The sequence below is a fragment of the Salvelinus namaycush genome, unplaced genomic scaffold, assembly GCF_016432855.1.
Source record: "Salvelinus namaycush isolate Seneca unplaced genomic scaffold, SaNama_1.0 Scaffold198, whole genome shotgun sequence".
NCBI classification, from domain to species: Eukaryota; Metazoa; Chordata; class Actinopteri; order Salmoniformes; family Salmonidae; genus Salvelinus; species Salvelinus namaycush.
Genome location: NW_024058763.1, coordinates 9,577 through 35,017, shown reverse-complemented (window position 1 = coordinate 35,017; position 25,441 = coordinate 9,577). Strand labels below are relative to the sequence as shown.

The window sequence follows — 25,441 nt, the reverse complement described above, 5'->3', positions numbered from 1 at the left end:
TACATTATTCTATCATATTGGTAGTAGTTTACTGGGTCAGTTATTACATTATTGTATTGGTAGTAGTTTACTGGGTCAGTAATTACATTATTCTATCATATTGGTAGTAGTTTACTGGGTCAGTTATTACATCATATTGGTAGTAGTTTACTGGGTCAGTTATTACATCATATTGGTAGTAGTTCACTGGGTAAGTTATTACATTATTCTATCATATTAGTAGCAGTTTACTGGGTCAGTTATTACATCGTATTGGTAGCAGTTTACTGGGTCAGTTATTACATTATTCTATTGTATTGGTAGTAGTTTACTGGGTCAGTTATTACATTATTTTATTGGTAGTAGTTTACTGGGTCAGTTATTACATTATTGTATTGTATTGGTAGTAGTTTACTGGGTCAGTTATTACATTATTCTATCATATTGGTAGTAGTTTACTGGGTCAGTTATTACATCGTATTGGTAGTAGTTTACTGGGTCAGTTATTACATTATTCTATTATATTGGTAGTAGTTTACTGGGTCAGTTATTACATCATATTGGTAGTAGTTTACTGGGTCAGATATTACATCATATTGGTAGTAGTTTACTGGGTCAGTTATTACATTATTCTATCATATTGGTAGTAGTTTACTGGGTCAGTTATTACATTATTCTATCATATTGGTAGTAGTTTACTGGGTCAGTTATTACATTATTCTATCATATTGGTAGCAGTTTACTGGGTCAGTTATTACATTATTCTATCATATTGGTAGTAGTTTACTGGGTCAGTTATTACATTATTGCATTGGTAGTAGTTTACTGGGTCAGTTATTGCATTATTGTATTGGTAGTAGTTTACTGGGTCAGTTATTACATTATTGCATTGGTAGTAGTTTACTGGGTCAGTTATTACATTATTGTATTGGTAGTAGTTTACTGGGTCAGTTATTACATTATTATATCATATTGGTAGCAGTTTACTGGGTCAGTTATTACATCTTATTGGTAGTAGTTTACTGGGTCAGTTATTACATGATTCTATCATATTGGTAGTAGTTTACTGGGCCAGTTATTACATCGTATTGGTAGTAGTTTACTGGGTCAGTTATTACATTATTCTATCATATTGGTAGCAGTTTACTGGGTCAGTTATTACATTATTCTATCATATTGGTAGTAGTTTACTGGGTCAGTTATTACATTATTCTATCATATTGGTAGCAGTTTACTGGGTCAGTTATTACATTATTCTATCATATTGGTAGCAGTTTACTGGGTCAGTTATTACATTATTCTATCATATTGGTAGTAGTTTACTGGGTCAGTTATTACATTATTCTATCATATTGGTAGTAGTTTACTGGGTCAGTTATTACATCGTATTGGTAGTAGTTTACTGGGTCAGTTATTACATTATTCTATCATATTGGTAGTAGTTTACTGGGTCAGTTATTACATTATTGTATTGGTAGTAGTTTACTGGGTCAGTTATTACATTATTCTATCATATTGGTAGTAGTTTACTGGGTCAGTTATTACATTATTGCATTGGTAGTAGTTTACTGGGTCAGTTATTGCATTATTGTATTGGTAGTAGTTTACTGGGTCAGTTATTACATTATTGCATTGGTAGTAGTTTACTGGGTCAGTTATTACATTATTGTATTGGTAGTAGTTTACTGGGTCAGTTATTACATTATTCTATCATATTGGTAGCAGTTTACTGGGTCAGTTATTACATCGTATTGGTAGTAGTTTACTGGGTCAGTTATTACATGATTCTATCATATTGGTAGTAGTTTACTGGGCCAGTTATTACATCGTATTGGTAGTAGTTTACTGGGTCAGTTATTACATTATTCTATCATATTGGTAGCAGTTTACTGGGTCAGTTATTACATTATTGTATCATATTGGTAGTAGTTTAATGGGTCAGTTATTACATTATTCTATCATATTGGTAGCAGTTTACTGGGTCAGTTATTACATTATTCTATCATATTGGTAGTAGTTTACTGGGTCAGTTATTACATCGTATTGGTAGTAGTTTACTGGGTCAGTTATTACATTATTCTATCATATTGGTAGCAGTTTACTGGGTCAGTTATTACATTATTGTATTGGTAGTAGTTTACATCAGGATGATCCTCCTTCACTGGGTCAGTTATTACATCGTATTGGTAGTAGTTTACTGGGTCAGTTATTACATGATTCTATCATATTGGTAGTAGTTTACTGGGTCAGTTATTACATCGTATTGGTAGTAGTTTACTGGGTCAGTTATTACATTATTCTATCATATTGGTAGCAGTTTACTGGGTCAGTTATTACATTATTGTATCATATTGGTAGTAGTTTACTGGGTCAGTCATTACATTATTCTATCATATTGGTAGTAGTTTACTGGGTCAGTTATTACATTATTGTATTGGTAGTAGTTTACTGGGTCAGTTTTTACATTATTCTATCATATTGGTAGCAGTTTACTGGGTCAGTTATTACATTATTGTATTGGTAGTAGTTTACTGGGTCAGTTTTTACATTATTTTATCATATTGGTAGCAGTTTACTGGGTCAGTTATTACATTATTGTATTGGTAGTAGTTTACATCAGGATGATCCTCCTTCACTGGGTCAGTTATTACATCGTATTGGTAGTAGTTTACTGGGTCAGTTATTACATTATTCTATCATATTGGTAGCAGTTTACTGGGTCAGTTATTACATTATTCTATCATATTGGTAGTAGTTTACTGGGTCAGTTATTACATTATTCTATCATATTGGTAGCCGTTTACTGGGTCAGTTATTACATCATATTAGTAGTAGTTTACTGGGTCAGTTATTACATTATTGTATCATATTGGTAGTAGTTTACTGGGTCAGTTATTACATTATTCTATCATATTGGTAGCAGTTTACTGGGTCAGTTATTACATTATTCTATCATATTGGTAGTAGTTTACGTCAGGATGATCCTCCTTCACTGGGTCAGTTATTACATTATTGTATTGGTAGTAGTTTACGTCAGGATGATCCTCCTTCGCTGGGTCAGTTATTACATTATTGTATTGGTAGTAGTTTACGTCAGGATGATCCTCCTTCACTGGGTCAGTTATTACATTATTGTATCATATTGGTAGCAGTTCACTGGGTCAGTTATTACATTATTGTATTGGTAGTAGTTTACATCAGGATGATCCTCCTTCACTGGGTCAGTTATTACACATCTAGTGATTCTGTGTTTCTACTTTCAGCTCCATGTCTCTGTCTGCCTCTGTGTCATTTCACCCTACAGGAGATGGTGGTGGGCCTACCAACGCAGAAATACAATTAGAACTCACAAAATGGACACACAATCTCTATTGATTAGAACAGATTGAGGTCTTCTGTTGGCGTGGGTTTCAGTGAGCAGGGCAACATCAGTACCTTCATTATGTGTGACAATCAATACTGTTAGCAGCCAATAACGTAATGGCTGTGGGCTACAACATAGATTAAACTCAATCTAATGGCTGTGGAGTACAACAGAGATTAAACTCATTCTAATGGCTGTGGAGTACAACAGATTAAACTCATTCTAACGGCTGTGGATTACAACACAGATTAAACTCATTCTAATGGCTGTGGAGTACAACAGATTAAACTCATTCTAACGACTGTGGACTACAACACAGATTAAACTCATTCTAACGGCTGTGGATTACAACACAGATTAAACTCATTCTAATGGCTGTGGAGTACAACAGATTAAACTCATTCTAACGACTGTGGACTACAACACAGATTAAACTCATTCTAATGGCTGCGGAGTACAACAGATTAAACTCATTCTAACGACTGTGGACTACAACACAGATTAAACTCATTCTAATGGCTGTGGCGGGGGATTCACAGTCGAGGAAGAGAGAGGCCTGTCAAACAGATTCAGACCAAGCTAAAAATCAGTATGATTAGAACATAATACGTATTCATATTAATAAGGATCCGCTCACTTTTTAAAATTTTCTTCTAAAATGACATACCCAAATCTAACTTCCTGTAGCTCAGGCCCTGAAGCAAGGATATGCATATTCTTGGTACCATTTGAAAGGAAACACTTTGAAGTTTGTGGAAATGTGAAAGGAATGTAGGAGAATATAAATCTGATAATACAAAAAATATATATATATTTTGTATTATTTTTTACCATCATCTTTAAAATGCAAGAGAATGGCCATAACGTATTATTCCAGCCCAGGTGCAATTTAGATTTTGGCCACTAGATGGCAGCAGTGTATGTACAAAGTTTAAGACTGACCCAATGAACCATTGCATTTCTGTTCAATATTTTGTATCAAGACTGAACAAATGTCAACTTCTGTCAGTGAAATGAATCCACTGTGGTGCGACTAACCGATCTAGAGGTATTTATCAGCTAGTTAAGTTTCTCATTGCCTCGCTCCAATCACCTACTACTATTGAGAGAATCTGACGTCTGCTATATTATGTTCCGTACCCAATGTGCATCTCTTCGATGCAAACCTGTCAGGACAGTATAGAAACAAGTTCAATTATTAATGGTGTTATTTAACATTAGGATGGGGGGGTGACAGGTAGTCAAGGCTGTGTAGCAGGGTGGAAGCCGTGGAAGGGCATTTCAAAGGGTCCTATAGTATGACCATCTAGTGTGTGTGTGTACGCACGTTGGGAGGAGAGGGCGGTTAGCCATAGAAGATCTACCATTGTCCTCATCCTGTGGCTTTCAGCAGCCATTAGGAAGTTCACAGGTCAATGGATTTGACCTTAAACAAAGTATAACTGCATTGATTGAATTCCATTTAATGAATCAATGACCTATTTGAGTTCAAGAGGGCTGAACGGAGTTCACAATACTGTACTTTAGCTCCATCTGGTGGTCACATGGACACACACACACACACTAAGAGTTCCAATTGTTGCTCAGCTTTATTAGCAGCATAATCTCTTGTGACTGACAAAACAGAGTAGCTGATTTTGTTTCGAAGTGCCAAGATTATTAGCAGCATCATGGTCTGCAGGTCTGGTCGATGACATTGACAACAAAACCAGCTCTGTACGGGTCTTTATGCTAATTATTTACTGCAAAAACTGTACATGAGACAGAATAAAAAGCATAAAAGAATATCTCAAGATATTTACACATTTCACAGAAGACTAATAAATATAATCTATTAAACCAACCCAATACATTCCCAATTTGTACTAAATATCTTCCTCCAAAAGCCAGACAGGAAACCATTGCTGCCTCTGTGTTGTGCTGATTGTACGGTGTGTGGATCAAAGTCTGTTGGAGTTCATTTAAATTATAGATTCTCTGCTGAGTAGACACTCTGCTGTAGTCCTGAGCTATGAGGCAGGGGGACTGAGGTGGACTGCAGCGGTGAGGCATTCTGAAAGGTATCTTAAAGACACTGACCGTCTCATTCCTCCTTCTCTGTGGCCTGCGGATTAGAAAAAGAAGCAGAAGATCCACATAGTGGAGGTTGAATTTATATTTTGAAGTGGTCCTTTGTAGCTCAGTGCAACTCCAGGGTAGTGCTGCTCGATTCCCAGGACCACACGTATGTAAAATGGATGCACGCATGACTTAGTCACTTTGGATGAAAATGTCTGCTCAATGGCGTACATTATAATACATCAGGGATTCTTGAAAGATGGGGAAATAAACTTTTTTCACAAATATTTTTCTTAATATTACAAATTAATAGTCAAGACCGTCAGACACCTTAAAATACATTACATTTTTACGTTTATTGTTCAACAAGTGTTTAAATGCCTTGATTGTTTAATTCTAACATTAGATTATTCAAGAGCTGTTCTTAGGCACGACACATCGCGGAGTGCCTGGACACAGCCCTTAGCCGTGGTACATTGGCCATATATCACAAACCCCAGAGGAGCCTTATTGCTATTATAAACTTTTTTGTCATATCCGTGGTATATGGTCTGATATACCATGGCTTTCAGCCAATCCGAATTCAGCCAATCTGAATGCTGATTGGCTGGCACCGCGTTGTCTCCTGCCTAAGACCGGCCCTTAGCCGTGGTATATTGGCCATATACCACACCCTTATTGCTTAATTATACCATGGGCATTGTTGAATACTTGTTTCTGATTGGCTTGAAGGGCATTCTAGAGAGTGTGCATTATTTCCCTATAACGCACGGTATATTTGCATGATAGAATAAATTGGCTATAGTTCATTCTTACATGTTCTATGTTTGAGCTGCTTTTGAAAGCAAACGTCCAATTGAAAACATTTTTGCCATTGTTGAATTCGATTTTCATAATGGCAAGCTAGGACTGATGGTTTGGTTAGCTAAACTAGCAAGTCTGTTTGGTTACCATGGCAACTCCTGAAGCTGTCTAGTCAACTCGCTAGCTACTTCAGTGGATGTTGAACATATTTCTACCGGAAAATTAACACATTCCTAGCGGCAAATATGTTAAAATTATAGCTTTGGTATAAAAGGGATAATCGACTCGAGATTCTATACATTCTTTGGAAAATAATGTAACTCTGTGAAAGGTCAGTTCCACTCCGTGAACACACCTTCCACGTCGTTCATTATTTTCCATAGATTGTAGATTTGAATTTAATGTAAGGGACAAACTTCCTTTTGTTTTATTTTATAGCGCTATATAATACTCCAGGCTAATTTCATTAGTATTTTGGTATGTTTTTCTATATTCAGAACCTAAAACAAAATGTATAAAACAAACATTATCTCTTAGGTGTTGCACAGTAAGTACTTCAATAGTTGAAGTATATGTTGCAGAACGACGTATCTTAAGGGGGTTAGCCATCTGTGACGGAGTTACGTATCTTTAGGGGTTAGCCATCTGTGACGGAGTTACGTATCTTTAGGGGTTAGCCATCTGTGACGGAGTTACGTATCTTAAGGGGTTAGCCATCTGTGACGGAGTTACGTATCTTAAGGGGTTAGCCATCTGTGACGGAGTTACGTATCTTTAGGGGTTAGCCATCTGTGACGGAGTTACGTATCTTTAGGGGTTAGCCATCTGTGACGGAGTTACGTATCTTAAGGGGGTTAGCCATCTGTGACGGAGTTACGTATCTTTAGGGGTTAGCCATCTGTGACGGAGTTACGTATCTTAAGGGGGTTAGCCATCTGTGACGGAGTTACGTATCTTTAGGGGTTAGCCATCTGTGACGGAGTTGCGTATCTTAAGGGGGTTAGCCATCTGTGACGGAGTTACGTATCTTTAGGGGTTAGCCATCTGTGACGGAGTTGCGTATCTTAAGGGGGTTAGCCATCTGTGACGGAGTTGCGTATCTTAAGGGGTTAGCCATCTGTGACGGAGTTACGTATCTTAAGGGGGTTAGCCATCTGTGACGGAGTTACGTATCTTTAGGGGGTTAGCCATCTGTGACGGAGTTACGTATCTTAAGGGGTTAGCCATCTGTGACGGAGTTACGTATCTTAAGGGGTTAGCCATCTGTGACGGAGTTACGTATCTTAAGGGGTTAGCCATCTGTGATGGAGTTACGTATCTTAAGGGGGTTAGCCATCTGTGACGGAGTTACGTATCTTAAGGGGTTAGCCATCTGTGACGGAGTTACGTATCTTAAGGGGGTTAGCCATCTGTGACGGAGTTACGTATCTTTAGGGGGTTAGCCATCTGTGACGGAGTTACGTATCTTAAGGGGTTAGCCATCTGTGACGGAGTTACGTATCTTAAGGGGTTAGCCATCTGTGACGGAGTTACGTATCTTTAGGGGTTAGCCATCTGTGACGGAGTTACGTATCTTTAGGGGTTAGCCATCTGTGACGGAGTTACGTATCTTAAGGGGGTTAGCCATCTGTGACGGAGTTACGTATCTTTAGGGGTTAGCCATCTGTGACGGAGTTACGTATCTTAAGGGGGTTAGCCATCTGTGACGGAGTTACGTATCTTTAGGGGTTAGCCATCTGTGACGGAGTTGCGTATCTTAAGGGGGTTAGCCATCTGTGACGGAGTTACGTATCTTTAGGGGTTAGCCATCTGTGACGGAGTTGCGTATCTTAAGGGGGTTAGCCATCTGTGACGGAGTTGCGTATCTTAAGGGGTTAGCCATCTGTGACGGAGTTACGTATCTTAAGGGGGTTAGCCATCTGTGACGGAGTTACGTATCTTTAGGGGGTTAGCCATCTGTGACGGAGTTACGTATCTTAAGGGGTTAGCCATCTGTGACGGAGTTACGTATCTTAAGGGGTTAGCCATCTGTGACGGAGTTACGTATCTTAAGGGGTTAGCCATCTGTGATGGAGTTACGTATCTTAAGGGGGTTAGCCATCTGTGACGGAGTTACGTATCTTAAGGGGTTAGCCATCTGTGACGGAGTTACGTATCTTAAGGGGGTTAGCCATCTGTGACGGAGTTACGTATCTTTAGGGGGTTAGCCATCTGTGACGGAGTTACGTATCTTAAGGGGTTAGCCATCTGTGACGGAGTTACGTATCTTAAGGGGTTAGCCATCTGTGACGGAGTTACGTATCTTAAGGGGGTTAGCCATCTGTGATGGAGTTACGTATCTTAAGGGGGTTAGCCATCTGTGATGGAGTTACGTATCTTAAGGGGTTAGCCATCTGTGACGGAGTTGCGTATCTTTAGGGGGTTAGCCATCTGTGACGGAGTTACGTATCTTAAGGGGGTTAGCCATCTGTGACGGAGTTGCGTATCTTAAGGGGTTAGCCATCTGTGACGGAGTTACGTATCTTAAGGGGGTTAGCCATCTGTGACGGAGTTGCGTATCTTTAGGGGGTTAGCCATCTGTGACGGAGTTACGTATCTTAAGGGGGTTAGCCATCTGTGACGGAGTTGCGTATCTTAAGGGGTTAGCCATCTGTGACGGAGTTACGTATCTTAAGGGGGTTAGCCATCTGTGACGGAGTTGCGTATCTTAAGGGGTTAGCCATCTGTGACGGAGTTACGTATCTTAAGGGGTTAGCCATCTGTGACGGAGTTGCGTATCTTAAGGGGTTAGCCATCTGTGACGGAGTTACGTATCTTTAGGGGGTTAGCCATCTGTGACGGAGTTGCGTATCTTTAGGGGGTTAGCCATCTGTGATGGAGTTACGTATCTTAAGGGGGTTAGCCATCTGTGACGGAGTTACGTATCTTTAGGGGGTTAGCCATCTGTGACGGAGTTACGTATCTTTAGGGGGTTAGCCATCTGTGACGGAGTTACGTATCTTAAGGGGGTTAGCCATCTGTGACGGAGTTGCGTATCTTTAGGGGGTTAGCCATCTGTGACGGAGGTACGTATCTTAAGGGGGTTAGCCATCTGTGACGGAGTTACGTATCTTAAGGGGGTTAGCCATCTGTGACGGAGTTACGTATCTTTAGGGGTTAGCCATCTGTGACGGAGTTACGTATCTTAAGGGGTTAGCCATCTGTGACGGAGTTACGTATCTTAAGGGGGTTAGCCATCTGTGACGGAGTTGCGTATCTTAAGGGGTTAGCCATCTGTGACGGAGTTACGTATCTTAAGGGGTTAGCCATCTGTGACGGAGTTGCGTATCTTAAGGGGTTAGCCATCTGTGACGGAGTTACGTATCTTTAGGGGGTTAGCCATCTGTGACGGAGTTGCGTATCTTTAGGGGGTTAGCCATCTGTGACGGAGTTGCGTATCTTTAGGGGGTTAGCCATCTGTGACGGAGGTACGTATCTTTAGGGGGTTAGCCATCTGTGACGGAGGTACGTATCTTAAGGGGGTTAGCCATCTGTGACGGAGGTACGTATCTTAAGGGGGTTAGCCATCTGTGACGGAGTTACGTATCTTAAGGGGGTTAGCCATCTGTGACGGAGTTACGTATCTTTAGGGGTTAGCCATCTGTGACGGAGTTACGTATCTTAAGGGGTTAGCCATCTGTGACGGAGTTGCGTATCTTTAGGGGGTTAGCCATCTGTGACGGAGTTACGTATCTTTAGGGGGTTAGCCATCTGTGACGGAGTTACGTATCTTTAGGGGTTAGCCATCTGTGACGGAGTTACGTATCTTAAGGGGGTTAGCCATCTGTGACGGAGTTACGTATCTTAAGGGGGTTAGCCATCTGTGACGGAGTTGCGTATCTTAAGGGGGTTAGCCATCTGTGACGGAGTTACGTATCTTTAGGGGGTTAGCCATCTGTGACGGAGTTGCGTATCTTTAGGGGGTTAGCCATCTGTGACGGAGTTACGTATCTTTAGGGGGTTAGCCATCTGTGACGGAGTTACGTATCTTTAGGGGGTTAGCCATCTGTGACGGAGTTACGTATCTTTAGGGGGTTAGCCATCTGTGACGGAGTTACGTATCTTTAGGGGGTTAGCCATCTGTGACGGAGTTACGTATCTTAAGGGGGTTAGCCATCTGTGACGGAGTTGCGTATCTTTAGGGGGTTAGCCATCTGTGACGGAGTTACGTATCTTTAGGGGGTTAGCCATCTGTGACGGAGTTACGTATCTTAAGGGGGTTAGCCATCTGTGACGGAGTTGCGTATCTTTAGGGGGTTAGCCATCTGTGACGGAGTTACGTATCTTTAGGGGTTACCCATCTGTGACGGAGTTACGTATCTTAAGGGGTTAGCCATCTGTGACGGAGTTGCGTATCTTTAGGGGGTTAGCCATCTGTGACGGAGTTACGTATCTTTAGGGGTTAGCCATCTGTGACGGAGTTGCGTATCTTAAGGGGGTTAGCCATCTGTGACGGAGTTACGTATCTTAAGGGGGTTAGCCATCTGTGACGGAGTTGCGTATCTTAAGGGGTTAGCCATCTGTGACGGAGTTACGTATCTTTAGGGGTTAGCCATCTGTGATGGAGTTGCGTATCTTAAGGGGTTAGCCATCTGTGACGGAGTTACGTATCTTAAGGGGGTTAGCCATCTGTGACGGAGTTACGTATCTTAAGGGGGTTAGCCATCTGTGATGGAGTTACGTATCTTAAGGGGGTTAGCCATCTGTGACGGAGTTACGTATCTTAAGGGGTTAGCCATCTGTGACGGAGTTACGTATCTTAAGGGGGTTAGCCATCTGTGACGGAGTTACGTATCTTTAGGGGGTTAGCCATCTGTGACGGAGTTACGTATCTTAAGGGGGTTAGCCATCTGTGACGGAGTTACGTATCTTTAGGGGGTTAGCCATCTGTGATGGAGTTACGTATCTTAAGGGGTTAGCCATCTGTGATGGAGTTACGTATCTTAAGGGGTTAGCCATCTGTGACGGAGTTACGTATCTTTAGGGGGTTAGCCATCTGTGATGGAGTTACGTATCTTTAGGGGGTTAGCCATCTGTGATGGAGTTACGTATCTTAAGGGGGTTAGCCATCTGTGACGGAGTTACGTATCTTAAGGGGGTTAGCCATCTGTGACGGAGTTGCGTATCTTTAGGGGTTAGCCATCTGTGACGGAGTTGCGTATCTTTAGGGGTTAGCCATCTGTGATGGAGTTACGTATCTTAAGGGGGTTAGCCATCTGTGACGGAGTTACGTATCTTAAGGGGGTTAGCCATCTGTGATGGAGTTACGTATCTTAAGGGGGTTAGCCATCTGTGATGGAGTTACGTATCTTAAGGGGTTAGCCATCTGTGACGGAGTTACGTATCTTTAGGGGGTTAGCCATCTGTGATGGAGTTACGTATCTTAAGGGGGTTAGCCATCTGTGACGGAGTTACGTATCTTAAGGGGTTAGCCATCTGTGATGGAGTTACGTATCTTAAGGGGGTTAGCCATCTGTGATGGAGTTACGTATCTTAAGGGGGTTAGCCATCTGTGACGGAGTTGCGTATCTTAAGGGGTTAGCCATCTGTGATGGAGTTACGTATCTTAAGGGGGTTAGCCATCTGTGATGGAGTTACGTATCTTAAGGGGGTTAGCCATCTGTGACGGAGTTGCGTATCTTAAGGGGTTAGCCATCTGTGACGGAGTTGCGTATCTTAAGGGGGTTAGCCATCTGTGACGGAGTTGCGTATCTTAAGGGGTTAGCCATCTGTGACGGAGTTACGTATCTTAAGGGGTTAGCCATCTGTGACGGAGTTGCGTATCTTAAGGGGTTAGCCATCTGTGACGGAGTTGCGTATCTTAAGGGGGTTAGCCATCTGTGACGGAGTTGCGTATCTTAAGGGGTTAGCCATCTGTGACGGAGTTACGTATCTTAAGGGGTTAGCCATCTGTGACGGAGTTGCGTATCTTAAGGGGGTTAGCCATCTGTGACGGAGTTGCGTATCTTAAGGGGGTTAGCCATCTGTGACGGAGTTGCCAAGTCACCGATGTAGTCGACAACAAATACTCAAAACAGACACAGTTTTGCCTCTAAAAATAGAAGTTCAACACAAACATTTTGTAAAATATAGAAAATTATTCATTTAAAAAATTGCCAATAAAAGCATCAATCTATCAGATTTTTCAAACAGAATTGATGTCACATGAAAATCTGGAGTTTGTTTTATGGAGTTTACATTTTTTTTTCATGTTTATTCATTCAAGTGGTATACAAAGTAGCAATTTAGTTTTTCCTCAGGTGCTTCATGACTCTAAAACCTCATTCAAATAAAAAAAAATTGAACCAAAATTCACATTCTATCAGGGAGATGGAGTTGACAGTTTATGGTTGTGGCCATAGTGATTTGAATATTGTTTGTTTAATTCTATCAACATTTGAAAACTTTCCAGACCATGACTGGCCTTGTTGCACTCCATGTAATGAGGACATGAATAAGGGGTCCTTATGGTAGAGCTGTCCCTGCTCATTCCTGATTCATTTAGGATTTCAGACAAATCGGACTGAGTCGACCAAATCTCCAGACACATTTTTTAGGAATCACAGTTTTGAAATAAATATTATTTAAAGTCAAATAACGCAACAATTTTTTATTTTTTTATACAAATACATTTTTCCTGCCGGACAAAGATTGTCCAGACTGAAGAATCCCTGATATATATTAAGTCTCTGAATGCTCTGAAAATCAGTGAATGCAAAGAACCCAGGGTTTAGGTGTGTTTGTGTGTTAAATGTGTACGTGACACGTGTGTAAATCCTATGATTTCCCATAACCAACCTTCTTAGCATTGGCAGCCATGAGAGCCTCCAGCTGGTGGTTCCAGCCCAGGGCATCAGCCAGCATCTGCACCCCACCAACCACATCCCCTAGCTGGGCCACATCATTGTGTCGCGCGGTCCCCCAAGCGAAGGGCCCCACCAGGTCTCTATTGATAAGCAGGCGAGGGACAGAGTCCCTCACAGCTCCGGCCAGACTGGCAAAGGGCTCCACCTAGTGTATTGACATGGAACAACATGCTTTTATAAGTCTCCAGTAAATAAATGAATTATATATATATACACCGGAGATATCTTTTATAAGACCCCTGGACTACTGAGTGAAACCCTGTCCTGCCTGATTGACAGGTGAATAACAGGAGAATAGAGTGTTAATAACTGGTTTATAACATGTTTATAACTGTGAATAACAGCTTAATAACAGCTGATTAACATGTGTATAACATCTTAAAAACACATTAATAGCAGTGTTCCTCACCTCCAGAGAGGTACCCATGATAATGAGGAGGTCTGCCAGGGGAAAGTCCTTCAGGTAGCTGAAGTAGTGAGGAGGTAGCTCCTCCCCAAAGAAGACAATGTCAGGCTTCACCACGCCCTTACAAGTGGGACACCTAGGGACTGTCCCCTTCATAATATCAGGCTAAACCAGGGACGGAGAAGCAGACAAACACACAGGAGGAATACAGGAAATCAAAACTAGATATATTTTAACAACAAGCCACTGCATCAAACTATTATCTTTCAAACTTTTAAGAAACTTTCACAAATGACAGTATCAGAGCTAGATGGATTGAAGTTAAAATAATATGAATAAGTTATAACGGGGAAATGCTCTGAGAATGGTGTGATAGTTAACCGACTCACACGTAGCTCCTCCCCCTTGTAGTCTCTGAGACACACAGTACAGGTAGCAGTAGCAAACGAGCCATGTGCCTCCACCAGTTTCTCAGGGGGGATTCCTGCCACTAGAGTCACAAACACAGTGAAACACAGCGAGTGAGAGAGAGAGAGAGAGATGACAGGCTCCTGTGTGTATTATCTGAACTGTTTTTCAATATGGTCATACTAGTGGATGAACTTACGTCTCTCCAGGCCGTCGATATTCTGCGTGTACATTCTGAGGAGCTGGCCCTTGTCATGAAGGAGCCGTACGAAATAGTGTGTGAGGTTGGGTTGGTAGTTGCCTGGGTACAGCTCTTTGGCCAGGGCAAAGAAAGGGTTGGGGTTGTGATGGAAGAAGTTGATCTCGAAGATGGCTTCTGCGTAAGGAAGATTATACTGCTGGAGGTTGTCATAGAGACCACTGCCAGGCGACCTGTCCAAGGAAATTAGGGAGAAAAAGGTTTCCTACAAAGTCTGTGCATTCATTGTTTTCCTGACATGGGTTGACTGAAAATCTCAAACACTTTCCAAATACTTGAGGTTGCATTTGATTTACCTTTTTCGTCCACTACAATGCAACCAATGGAATCATCCGCTCTGGATAAGAGTGTCTGCTAAATGACTTAAATGTAAATGTAATCCCAAAAGTGCAAAAATGCACCCTGCCCACCGGTCAAGTGCACCTCAAGCATTTAAAATATATCGGTGGTCACCTGAAGTCTGGGATACCACTAGGTGTGCTGATCCCAGCCCCGGCCATCACTATGATCCTCTTATACTGTCTGCCTCTGATGTTCTTAGTGAGGTCCTCTAGCGTCTGCTGCTTGGAGCCCTCCACTCCTCCTCTACAGAACAGTCCTCGAAACCCAGGCCACCAGACTGTCCTGTCTTGGCTTGGACGTAGACCGTGGACATCCCTTTGCCTTGGAGCAAGGAATAATGTTCTTTGCTGTTGATCTGAGAAGGTAATGCATGTGGTGAAGTTACTGAGTAACTAGCTACTATCCTCATCCATCATATTACCTGTAGGTCTATGCAATGTTCACATCAATCTCAAAAGAAGCTTTCAAATCACAATTCCTTTCAATTAGATATTTACGCTCTTACTTACGTTTCAGTTGGATGAATCTAGCTGTACTCGATGTAATAGTGTGATACAGACATAACCTGCACTTGTGGACCAGTGGGGAGGACATTAAATAAGTCATAGCTAGCTGCAAGAAATACACAGTATATGTGTAGCTTTTCTAGAGCCGCGTCTTCATTTTGGAAGCAGGCAGTTTAAGCGCATGTTTTTACACAAGAAGAACCATTTCAATAGCATAACTCTCATAATCTTTAGCTACATTTCATAAATCACAACATTCGCTCAAAACAAATGTGAGCCGCTGCAGTAGTCTGTTGTTGCTCTGATTACCTTTGAACTCGTGACGACATCTGATTATACCGTAAAATATGTAAAATTATATTACAGTTTAGAATAAACAATTTAAATATAAGTGCTCACGGCCATTATTTTATACATTGTAAATATCAGTTTGGTTCACTAATATCGAGTAATCAAACCACTTATCGTGATTACATCTAAAAAATATATGGGGTAATAAAAACACGTAAAACACGTAAACGCGTATTTGTTAGAAACATTACGGTAGACATTCCTGTGTCAACTCAGCTCCCATGATTCTTTGCGTCTAATCGTTGCTTGTGGTGCTAGCTGTACAGTTAGCTAGCTAGGTACAGAAATTATAGATACAAGTTGTCAACACGTTTCTCATTCGGTATCTAAATCAAACCTACCGCGACAATGAAAGATGTTACCGGGTACCTCAAAACGCAACAGAGCATGAGCTCAACTCCGGAGATGGCATCGGAATGGCACACACTAGAGGAGTTTTACAACAAAAAGTAAGGATAGCGTCTGTCTACGTTAGTTAGCTTTTGTATGGCATTCATGCGCTGAGTCATGGAGTTAGCTTGCTAATGCTACAGTAGCTAGCTAAACACCAACCATCAATGAATGACACACAAACAATCCACCAACTGTGAATTCTGTAGAGTGGAACATATGAAATATGTTTTATTCGTAACATGTGACTAACGTTCCCGAAATGTTTTGTTATGATAGTCATGTCCCTGATGCTATGCGGTTAACGGTTGCTAAAATGCTTCAGTAGACAGGGAGGCTAGCTAATTAGCCAATGTTAGTTAGTTAGCTAGTTAACGTTAGTTTTTTTTTGCGTTTAGGGACTTTTGATTTTGCAATCTTGCAAGGCCATAGGTATTCATAGTCTCCGTTTTACCTTCGTCTATCGACAGGTAGACTAATTGTTAGAGCGTTGGACTAGTAAACGAAAGGTTGCAAGATCGAATCCCCAAACTGACAAGGTAAAAATCTGTCGTTCTGCCCCTGAACAAGGCAGTTAACCCACTGTTCCTAGGCCGTCATTGTAAATAAGAATTTGTTCTTAACTGACTTGCCTAGTTAAATAAAGGTTAAATACATCTGACCAGCTTGCCACTAACCCCATTCAGTGCAGGATTGTTTCTTATTCATCATGTAATGCTAGTACCTAACCATACCTCGTCTTTCCATTGACAGGTTGTGGCATCAGTTGACCCTAAAGCTCACAGACTTTGTAAAAGACCCTTGCTTTGCCACAGGAGATGGCCTCATACAGCTGTATGATAACTTCCTCAGTGACTTTGACCACAGGTAGGACCAACACCAACCTACAGTAATAACTGCTTCTCTGACAATTGGAATAGTAGCTAGAATTACAACACAGAGAGTCTAATCTCTGGGCGTTCAGTTGTTTCCTTTCTTTCTCCATCTCTCTGTCTTTTCTAGAATCAACCCCCTGTCTCTGGTGGAGATCATCCTGTATGTTGCCAGACAAAAGACAGGTAAGAACACAGTCGTGACATGCAGTCTGTAGTCCTATCACCTTCTTCTTCGCTGATGCTAAGTAATTGACCTTGAATCCACTCAGATACAGCATGTATCAACCAAGTTCTCCTTTTCAGATCCTAAAGATGCTATCACTTTCCTTGAGAAGACTAAGGAGAAGGTGAAGAGCAACGACGAGTCGGTCATTCTGTGCAAGACATCTATTGGAGCCCTAAAACTGGAGATAAATGACCTTCCAGCCACAAAGGTAACACACTGTCTGGGCATACAGTAACTTGTAGGTAAAAACCTGGAAAACAAACATCTCAATGGAGACCTGTCCCAAGACGGCAGTAATCAAAAGCATACAGTAGGTTACTGTAGCCAGATGTACATGTATGTACATTTCAATCCAGTGTATATGTATGCAAACCCTGCCTTCCGTCCTGCAGATATTAATTGAGGAGGTGGAGGAGACGCTGAATAACTTGCCGGGTGTGACGTCAGTCCACGGGAGATTCTACGACCTGTCCAGCAAATACTACCGCATCGTGGGGAACCATGCCTCTTACTACAAGGACGCTCTGCGCTACCTCGGCTGTGTCGACATCAAAGACCTGCCAGGTAACATCTGTTTACAATGTACAAAGGCAGTATGTTGCACTGAAATCATACAGCAGAATTTAATGTTGGTTAAATCACAATATTATTTTTTTTACAATTGTTTGAAGGCGTTATTAGTTTTTTGTGTGCTAGTACTCAGTAGCTGTCATAACTGATGAGGTCTTTATGCTAGTACTCAGTAGCTGTCATAACTGATGAGGTCTTTATGCTAGTACTCAGTAGCTGTCATAACTGATGAGGTCTTTATGCTAGTACTCAGTAGCTGTCATAACTGATGAGGTCTTTATGCTAGTACTCAGTAGCTGTCATAACTGATGAGGTCTTTATGCTAGTACTCAGTAGCTGTCATAACTGATGAGGTCTTTATGCTAGTACTCAGTAGCTGTCATAACTGATGAGGTCTTTATGCTAGTACTCAGTAGCTGTCATAACTGATGAGGTCTTTATGCTAGTACTCAGTAGCTGTCATAACTGATGAGGTCTTTATGCTAGTACTCAGTAGCTGTCATAACTGATGAGGTCTTTATGCTAGTACTCAGTAGCTGTCATAACTGATGAGGTCTTTATGCTAGTACTCACTAGCTGTCATAACTGATGAGGTCTTTATGCTAGTACTCACTAGCTGTCATAACTGATGAGGTCTTTATGCTAGTACTCACTAGCTGTCATAACTGATGAGGTCTTTATGCTAGTACTCACTAGCTGTCATAACTGATGAGGTCTTTATGCTAGTACTCACTAGCTGTCATAACTGATGAGGTCTTTATGCTAGTACTCACTAGCTGTCATAACTGATGTCTTTATATCCATCAGAGACAGAGAAGCAGGAGAGGGCTTTCACACTGGGTCTGGCTGGACTCTTAGGAGAAGGAGTTTACAACTTCGGAGAGCTGGTAAGTACCCATCACCACCCTCATGATAGTTGTGTTTTTGAGCTATCCTCCCATTTGGTGAGATATTAGCCTATCCAATAATAAACATCAAGCAGCCATTTAAAGCTAGTTTTGGCTGAGCTACAGCCACAAAAGTTTGGGCTCAAGTTTTGCCTTCGAAGCACCAGATGGCTTTGACAGCCTTTGTTTGACAGCCTGCCTCTGCTTGTGTTTTTAGCTGATGCACCCAGTACTGGAGTCCCTAAGGAGCACAGACAAGCAGTGGCTGATAGACACATTGTACGCCTTCAACGGAGGCAACGTGGAGAAGTTCCAGGCCTACAAGTCTGCCTGGGGAGCGCAGGTAACCAGCACAACTGGCTATAGTACGGCCTACAACAGTCGGTTGAATGTATCTATGGAAACTATCACTGCAAGAAATAAAGAGCGAAATCTATTGTAGCTCCTGTTGTCTCTTTCCAGAATGGGTTGTTGTTTATACACATGGACGTGGTTTTGTTGAGGCGCTATGATTTTAAAAATGATCATGCAAGTTAATAATGTTACAATACTCACAGAAGATTAGAAATCACCTGTCATTAGCCAACAAACACAACTCATTTCAACCTGTGTCTGTGTTGCAGCCTGACCTGGCAGCCAATGAATCCAAACTGATGCAGAAGATTCAGCTGCTGTGTGTGATGGAGGTGGGTTCTTCTCTCTCTCTCTGTGTGTGATGGAGGTGGGTTCTCTTCTCTGTCTCTGTGTGTGATGGAGGTGGGTTCTCTTCTCTGTCTCTCTGTGTGTGTGTTTTATAGAGCAGGAGAACTGACGGTTGAGTACGGAAGGTTTTACTTTTCACAATGAATGTGATATGTGGTTGTTTTATCCAAGGGTTGGAACAGAAAACTGAAAAATAACGCCATATTTGTAGAGGAACAGAATCTGAACCGAGAACGAAAGTGATCTATACTGTTCCGGAACAGAACAGATATTTTGAAAGCATGGGAACCGGTTAATAACGTTCCCTTAAATTTCGTGTATTTTTTCTAGTCCCACAAAAACACAACAAAGTGGCTATGCAAAGCCCTCCCTCTGTCACTCAGAAACTTCTTCCAGTGTATGCCTGACCCTCCCCCTTCTTCTGAAGCCCTCACTCTGTCACTCAGAAACGCCTTCCAGTGTCTGCCTGTCAGATGATCTTTGCCAGTGTGTGTGAGTGTGTAGGCTACTGTAGCCCCTCCCCCCTCTGAAGCATAGGCTACTATAGCCTACTGAGGTTACAGGCATGATTCAGAAGAATGGCTTCAATTTTTCAATGCTAATTAATGATACTATAGTTATCACGTTTCACATTGGATGTATTAACTACAAAATGGTAAAACTAATTTTTTTAAATTGGTATTTCTGGTGCCGCTCTGTACACACAAGCTAGTTAGCTGTGGTCCAACGTTAAACCAACTCTCCGAAGTTCAAAGACATTCAACGTTCCTCCATAGAAGCCGCTCCTCTGTAGGTATAATTCTCTGGGTGTAATTCAGATAATGTTATGTCATAAGATGCCCAGCGCTTCAAGCCTCCTCCACCACCGTCTCTCTCCCCACCTGCCCAAATTTCAGTCGCTTCTCGCGCCCTACACTTGTCTGTCCAATGCATGTAAACAATAGTTTGCCCCGTTCCATAGCAAGCTGCTCTGTTCACACTGATTGGTGAAGTCATTTAATGTCGAGCTAAATGTAAAAACCTATATAAAATAATGGTTCAGAACGAAAAAAAATAGGATTTTTTTTGGGTTCCAACACCTAATTTTACCGACTTTTACAAACTTACTGTTGAATGCACTGATTGGTCAGTCTGTGGATTACAGCGCCTGCTTAATGACGAGGATACATGTAAATTATGCACTCAAACAGCCCTAACGTGTCTACCTCTTCTTCTCTCCTCCGTCTAGATGACGTTCACTCGTCCCGCCAACAACAGACAGCTGACCTTCCATGAGATTGGACAGAGTGCCAAGATCCCCGTGAACGAGGTCAGTTGGTCATCAATCCACCAATCGTATGTCACTTATACCAAATCATTAATATCTGGAGGCTTCTAATAAACATAGGTCTGTATCCGTGGTCACCTGGTCCACAGGCGATTTCCCAGCACAATAACATTTAGTTGAGTCGGTGCTTTACTGTCTGGAACTATAGGCCTACACATCCTGTAGCTCCGCCTCCAGGGTTGCTGACAACTGGGGTTTATCTGGAGCCCAGGGTTGCTGACAACTGGGGTTTATCTGGAGCCCAGGGTTGCTGACAACTGGGGTTTATCTGGAGACCAGGGTTGCTGACAACTGGGGTTTATCTGGAGACCAGGGTTGCTGACAACCGGGGTTTATCTGGAGACCAGGGTTGCTGACAACCGGGGTTTATCTGGAGACCAGGGTTGGTGACAACTGGGGTTTATCTGGAGACCAGGGTTGTTGACAACTGGGGTTTATCTGGAGACCAGGGTTGTTGACAACTGGGGTTTATCTGGAGACCAGGGTTGCTGACAACTGGGGTTTATCTGGAGACCAGGGTTGTTGACAACTGGGGTTTATCTGGAGACCAGGGTTGCTGACAACTGGGGTTTATCTGGAGACCAGGGTTGCTGACAACCGGGGTTTATCTGGAGACCAGGGTTGGTGACAACTGGGGTTTATCTGGAGAGTTGATTGTAAACTGTTTGAACCTCCTGACTGGGTCTGGTTGTGGTTCTTGTCCCCTGCAGGTGGAGCTGCTAGTGATGAAGGCTCTGTCTGTGGGTCTGATTGTGGTTCTTGTCCTCTGCAGGTGGAGCTGCTAGTGATGAAGGCTCTGTCTGTGGGTCTGATTGTGGTTCTTGTCCTCTGCAGGTGGAGCTGCTAGTGATGAAGGCTCTGTCTGTGGGTCTGATTGTGGTTCTTGTCCCCTGCAGGTGGAGCTGCTAGTGATGAAGGCTCTGTCTCTGGGTCTGATTGTGGTTCTTGTCCCCTGCAGGTGGAGCTGCTAGTGATGAAGGCTCTGTCTGTGGGTCTGATTGTGGTTCTTGTCCCCTGCAGGTGGAGCTGCTAGTGATGAAGGCTCTGTCTGTGGGTCTGATTGTGGTTCTTGTCCCCTGCAGGTGGAGCTGCTAGTGATGAAGGCTCTGTCTGTGGGTCTGGTTGTGGTTCTTGTCCTCTGCAGGTGGAGCTGCTAGTGATGAAGGCTCTGTCTGTGGGTCTGATTGTGGTTCTTGTCCCCTGCAGGTGGAGCTGCTAGTGATGAAGGCTCTGTCTGTGGGTCTGGTTGTGGTTCTTGTCCTCTGCAGGTGGAGCTGCTAGTGATGAAGGCTCTGTCTGTGGGTCTGATTGTGGTTCTTGTCCCCTGCAGGTGGAGCTGCTAGTGATGAAGGCTCTGTCTGTGGGTCTGATTGTGGTTCTTGTCCTCTGCAGGTGGAGCTGCTAGTGATGAAGGCTCTGTCTGTGGGTCTGATTGTGGTTCTTGTCCCCTGCAGGTGGAGCTGCTAGTGATGAAGGCTCTGTGGGTCTGATTGTGGTTCTTGTCCCCTGCATGTGGAGCTGCTAGTGATGAAGGCTCTGTCTGTGGGTCTGATTGTGGTTCTTGTCCTCTGCAGGTGGAGCTGCTAGTGATGAAGGCTCTGTCTGTGGGTCTGATTGTGGTTCTTGTCCTCTGCAGGTGGAGCTGCTAGTGATGAAGGCTCTGTCTGTGGGTCTGGTTGTGGTTCTTGTCCTCTGCAGGTGGAGCTGCTAGTGATGAAGGCTCTGTCTGTGGGTCTGGTTGTGGTTCTTGTCCTCTGCAGGTGGAGCTGCTAGTGATGAAGGCTCTGTCTGTGGGTCTGGTTGTGGTTCTTGTCCTCTGCAGGTGGAGCTGCTAGTGATGAAGGCTCTGTCTGTGGGTCTGATTGTGGTTCTTGTCCTCTGCAGGTGTAGCTGCTAGTGATGAAGGCTCTGTCTGTGGGTCTGATTGTGGTTCTTGTCCTCTGCAGGTGGAGCTGCTAGTGATGAAGGCTCTGTCTGTGGGTCTGATCAAAGGAAACATTGATGAGGTGGACCAGAAGGTTCAGATGACCTGGGTGCAGCCCCGAGTACTGGACCTGCAGCAGGTAAATACATACGCCTTAACACATTCATATTCACGGGCCAAGGAATAATAATCAATCTATGAGACACTGGTTCTCAGGGGCTGGACATGACTCCTGGTTTGGACCAGAAACAGGGAATATTCTGTTTTACTATAATGTCCTGTGTAACATAAGACATTGAGACCAATCCTAGTTGTAGTTAAAATAAGTGGCTTTGAACTATAGAAATCATCCTCGAGATATAGAAAAGCTTGTGACTGTTAACCTTTGACCCTGACTCTCTTCCCTGTCCCTCTTCAGATCAAGGGCATGAAGGACCGGTTGGACGTCTGGTGTGGGGATGTGAAGAACATGGCTGTGTTGGTGGAACAGCAGGCCCACGATATCCTCACCTAGACAGGCCTCCTCCCTCTGGTTTATCCTCACCTAGACAGGCCTCCTCCCCCTGGTTTATCCTCACCTAGACAGGCCTCCTCCCCCTGGTTTAGCCTCACTTAGACAGGCCTCCTCCCTCTGGTCTCCCCCTGGTCTCCGTGGCCCTGTCCAGAACAACCCCCCTAACCTCTAGACACTTGTAGAGATCAGAGAAGATTTGATAGGTTTATGCAGTATGCTGATAGTACCTTGCCCTCTGATAGGCTAGGTAGAGTTTTGGCCATATTGCTTACACCAGTCAGATCCTCTCAGACAAGGGTCTAAGGTGGAGGTGGCAGGATTTTCTTCTGGACAGGGCCCTTCTCCCAGCCTGTTCACCCCTAGAACAGACACCTTCAACAGACACCACCACAGGAATCCTCTCTTCATTCCTCTACCTACCGATCTCCCAGAAGGACTGATGCATCCAACTTTTTCAGTTTTTTTGTATTTGTATTTTTGTTGGGATGCTGTGTACGTTCTTGTTACTCTATAGCAGTAAATAAATAAAAGAAAACATTGTTGAATTTTGAAATAAAAATTACAAATGCTGGTTGATGTAACATTACCCTTCAAGCATGAATTGTGGATGTGACTGTGTTTTAGATCTATTGGTTATATTGACTAATAGAATGACACGGTTTCCCCAACCCTGGATCCTGAGGTATATTTAACCAGAAGGTTATATTGTGTTTAGGAGAGTTGTAACAACAAGCCTCTGAGTTGACAGCTGCTGAAATTACATTCGAGGTTCTCAAGGAATGTTCCAGATCACATCCTCTGTTACACCCCGCTCTGCCCATATGCCATAACAGTATGTGGTTTCCAAGACATCCAAATACATAACATTTCTAATACACTCAAGGCACCTTCAAATAAAGGTCAGTCCATCTGGCTAACAGTTGATTTAATAGTTCTATAGAAGCAGATAGAATGTTATGCTTCTGGGGGGGGGGGGGTTCCAGGGGTGAACCCAGGGGTTCATAAGGTCCAGGACCAGAGGGGTATGGTGAACCCAGGGGTACATGAGGTCCAGGACCAGAGGGGTATGGTGAACCCAGGGGTACATGAGGTCCAGCACTAGAGGGTTATGGTGAACCCAGGGGTACATGAGGTCCAGGACTAGAGGGGTATGGTGAACCCAGGGGTACATGAGGTCCAGGACTAGAGGGGTATGGTGAACCCAGGGGTACATGAGGTCCAGAACTAGAGGGGTATGAACCCAGGGGTACATGAGGTCCAGAACTAGAGGGGTATGAACCCAGAGGTACATGAGGTCCAGGACTAGAGGGATATGACCCCAGAGGTATATGAGGTCCAGGACTAGAGGGGTATGGTGAACCCAGGGGTACATGAGGTCCAGAACTAGAGGGGTATGAACCCAGGGGTACATGAGGTCCAGGACTAGAGGGGTATGGTGAACCCAGGGGTACATGAGGTCCAGGACTAGAGGGGTATGGTGAACCCAGGGGTACATGAGGTCCAGAACTAGAGGGGTATGAACCCAGGGGTACATGAGGTCCAGAACTAGAGGGGTATGAACCCAGAGGTACATGAGGTCCAGGACTAGAGGGATATGACCCCAGAGGTACATGAGGTCCAGGACTAGAGGGGTATGGTGAACCCAGGGGTACATGAGGTCCATAACTAGAGGGGTATGAACCCAGGGGTACATGAGGTCCAGAACTAGAGGGGTATGAACCCAGAGGTACATGAGGTCCAGGACTAGAGGGATATGACCCCAGAGGTACATGAGGTCCAGGACTAGAGGGAAACTGTTCATATTATTGATATTCCATCATTTCAGTTATTTTCTATTCATCTCTTCAACTACTGTGCTTAAACGCCTACTGATTTACACTGAGTATACATCCCAAACCTTAGGAACATCTGCCTAACATTGAGTTGCACCCCCTTTGTCCTCAGAACAACCTCAATTCATCGGGTCATGGACTCTACAAGGTGTCGAAAAGTGTTCCACAGGGATGCTGGCCCATGTTGACTACAATGCTTCCCACAGTTGTGTCAAGTTGGCTGGATGTCCTTTGGGTGGTGGACCCTTCTTGATACACACAGGAAACTGTTCAACATGAAAAAGTGTTGCAGTTCTTGACACACTCAAACCGGTGCGCCTGGCACATATTGCCATACCTCGTTCAAAGGCACTTAAATTGATTGAAGTGGATTTAACAAGTGACGTCAACAAGGGATCATAGCTTTTACCGGGTCAGTCTATGTCATCGAAAGAGCATGTGTTCCTAATGTTTTGTCCACTCAGTGTAAACGTAGGCGAAGTTATAACCACTGATTTACCATTTAACAAATAATTAAATCGATGCATTGCATTTATAGATACAGTATTATGAATATCTATTAATTCAATCTTAATGAAGGGTTTTCAGAAAATGTCTACAGGAAATCTATTGAGCTAAATTAGTCTTAGATTGTCCCTGAGGTAAAGGAACAGCAACCAACAGCGAGAGGAGATCGTGACAAACACACCCACCAGCTCACTACTCTGTTCCAAGGTGATTCATTAAAGTCTTCCATTCAATCAATACATTTTATGAGGCCAGACTGAATACCTGAATTATCAGGCTATGAACCACTGTACATAACCACATTA

General features: G+C 43.1%; 2 protein-coding genes across 3 annotated transcripts; one reads left to right on the top strand and one right to left on the bottom strand.

Annotated features, from left to right (window-relative positions):
• Positions 1-4,913: 4,913 nt before the first annotated feature.
• Positions 4,914-15,335, bottom strand: LOC120037906 (NAD-dependent protein deacetylase sirtuin-3-like). Its single transcript, XM_038983868.1, has 7 exons — positions 15,035-15,335; positions 14,637-14,880; positions 14,124-14,356; positions 13,906-14,006; positions 13,520-13,681; positions 13,043-13,255; positions 4,914-5,447 (listed from the first exon to the last, which is right to left on the bottom strand). Exons 1-7 carry the CDS (start codon positions 15,129-15,131, stop codon positions 5,427-5,429), a joined length of 1,071 nt encoding a protein of 356 aa, XP_038839796.1. The 5' UTR covers positions 15,132-15,335; the 3' UTR covers positions 4,914-5,426.
• Positions 15,336-15,608: 273 nt separating this feature from the next.
• On the top strand, positions 15,609-23,383 carry LOC120037910 (26S proteasome non-ATPase regulatory subunit 13-like). Of its 2 annotated transcripts, XM_038983872.1 has the most exons (11): positions 15,610-15,831; positions 16,526-16,639; positions 16,775-16,830; positions 16,951-17,081; positions 17,266-17,437; positions 18,251-18,330; positions 18,548-18,673; positions 18,954-19,016; positions 20,261-20,341; positions 22,306-22,422; positions 22,702-23,383. In XM_038983872.1, the coding sequence occupies exons 1-11, from the start codon at positions 15,731-15,733 to the stop codon at positions 22,795-22,797; spliced, it is 1,137 nt and encodes a 378-aa protein (XP_038839800.1). In that variant the 5' UTR covers positions 15,610-15,730; the 3' UTR covers positions 22,798-23,383. The 2 variants fall into 2 exon arrangements, with proteins under 2 accessions (XP_038839801.1, XP_038839800.1); XM_038983873.1 differs by lacking the exons at positions 22,306-22,422; positions 22,702-23,383 and adding an exon at positions 21,070-21,839 and having other exon boundaries at positions 15,609-15,831.
• Positions 23,384-25,441: the final 2,058 nt, after the last annotated feature.

What these genes read in the sequence shown, in the direction of transcription:
- LOC120037906 (XM_038983868.1), bottom strand. Translation starts at nt 15,131, where the DNA reads ATGACTTATTTAATGTCCTCCCCACTGGTCCACAAGTGCAGGTTATGT. An exon ending in AGTGGTATCCCAGACTTCAG is followed by an intron (nt 14,357 to 14,636) that starts GTGACCACCGAT and finishes TTCCTTGGACAG; the next exon opens with GTCGCCTGGCAGTGGTCTCT. An exon ending in TATCGACGGCCTGGAGAGAC is followed by an intron (nt 14,007 to 14,123) that starts GTAAGTTCATCC and finishes TTGTGACTCTAG; the next exon opens with TGGCAGGAATCCCCCCTGAG.
- LOC120037910 (XM_038983872.1), top strand. Translation starts at nt 15,731, where the DNA reads ATGAAAGATGTTACCGGGTACCTCAAAACGCAACAGAGCATGAGCTCA. An exon ending in CTCAGTGACTTTGACCACAG is followed by an intron (nt 16,640 to 16,774) that starts GTAGGACCAACA and finishes TGTCTTTTCTAG; the next exon opens with AATCAACCCCCTGTCTCTGG. An exon ending in ATGACCTTCCAGCCACAAAG is followed by an intron (nt 17,082 to 17,265) that starts GTAACACACTGT and finishes TCCGTCCTGCAG; the next exon opens with ATATTAATTGAGGAGGTGGA.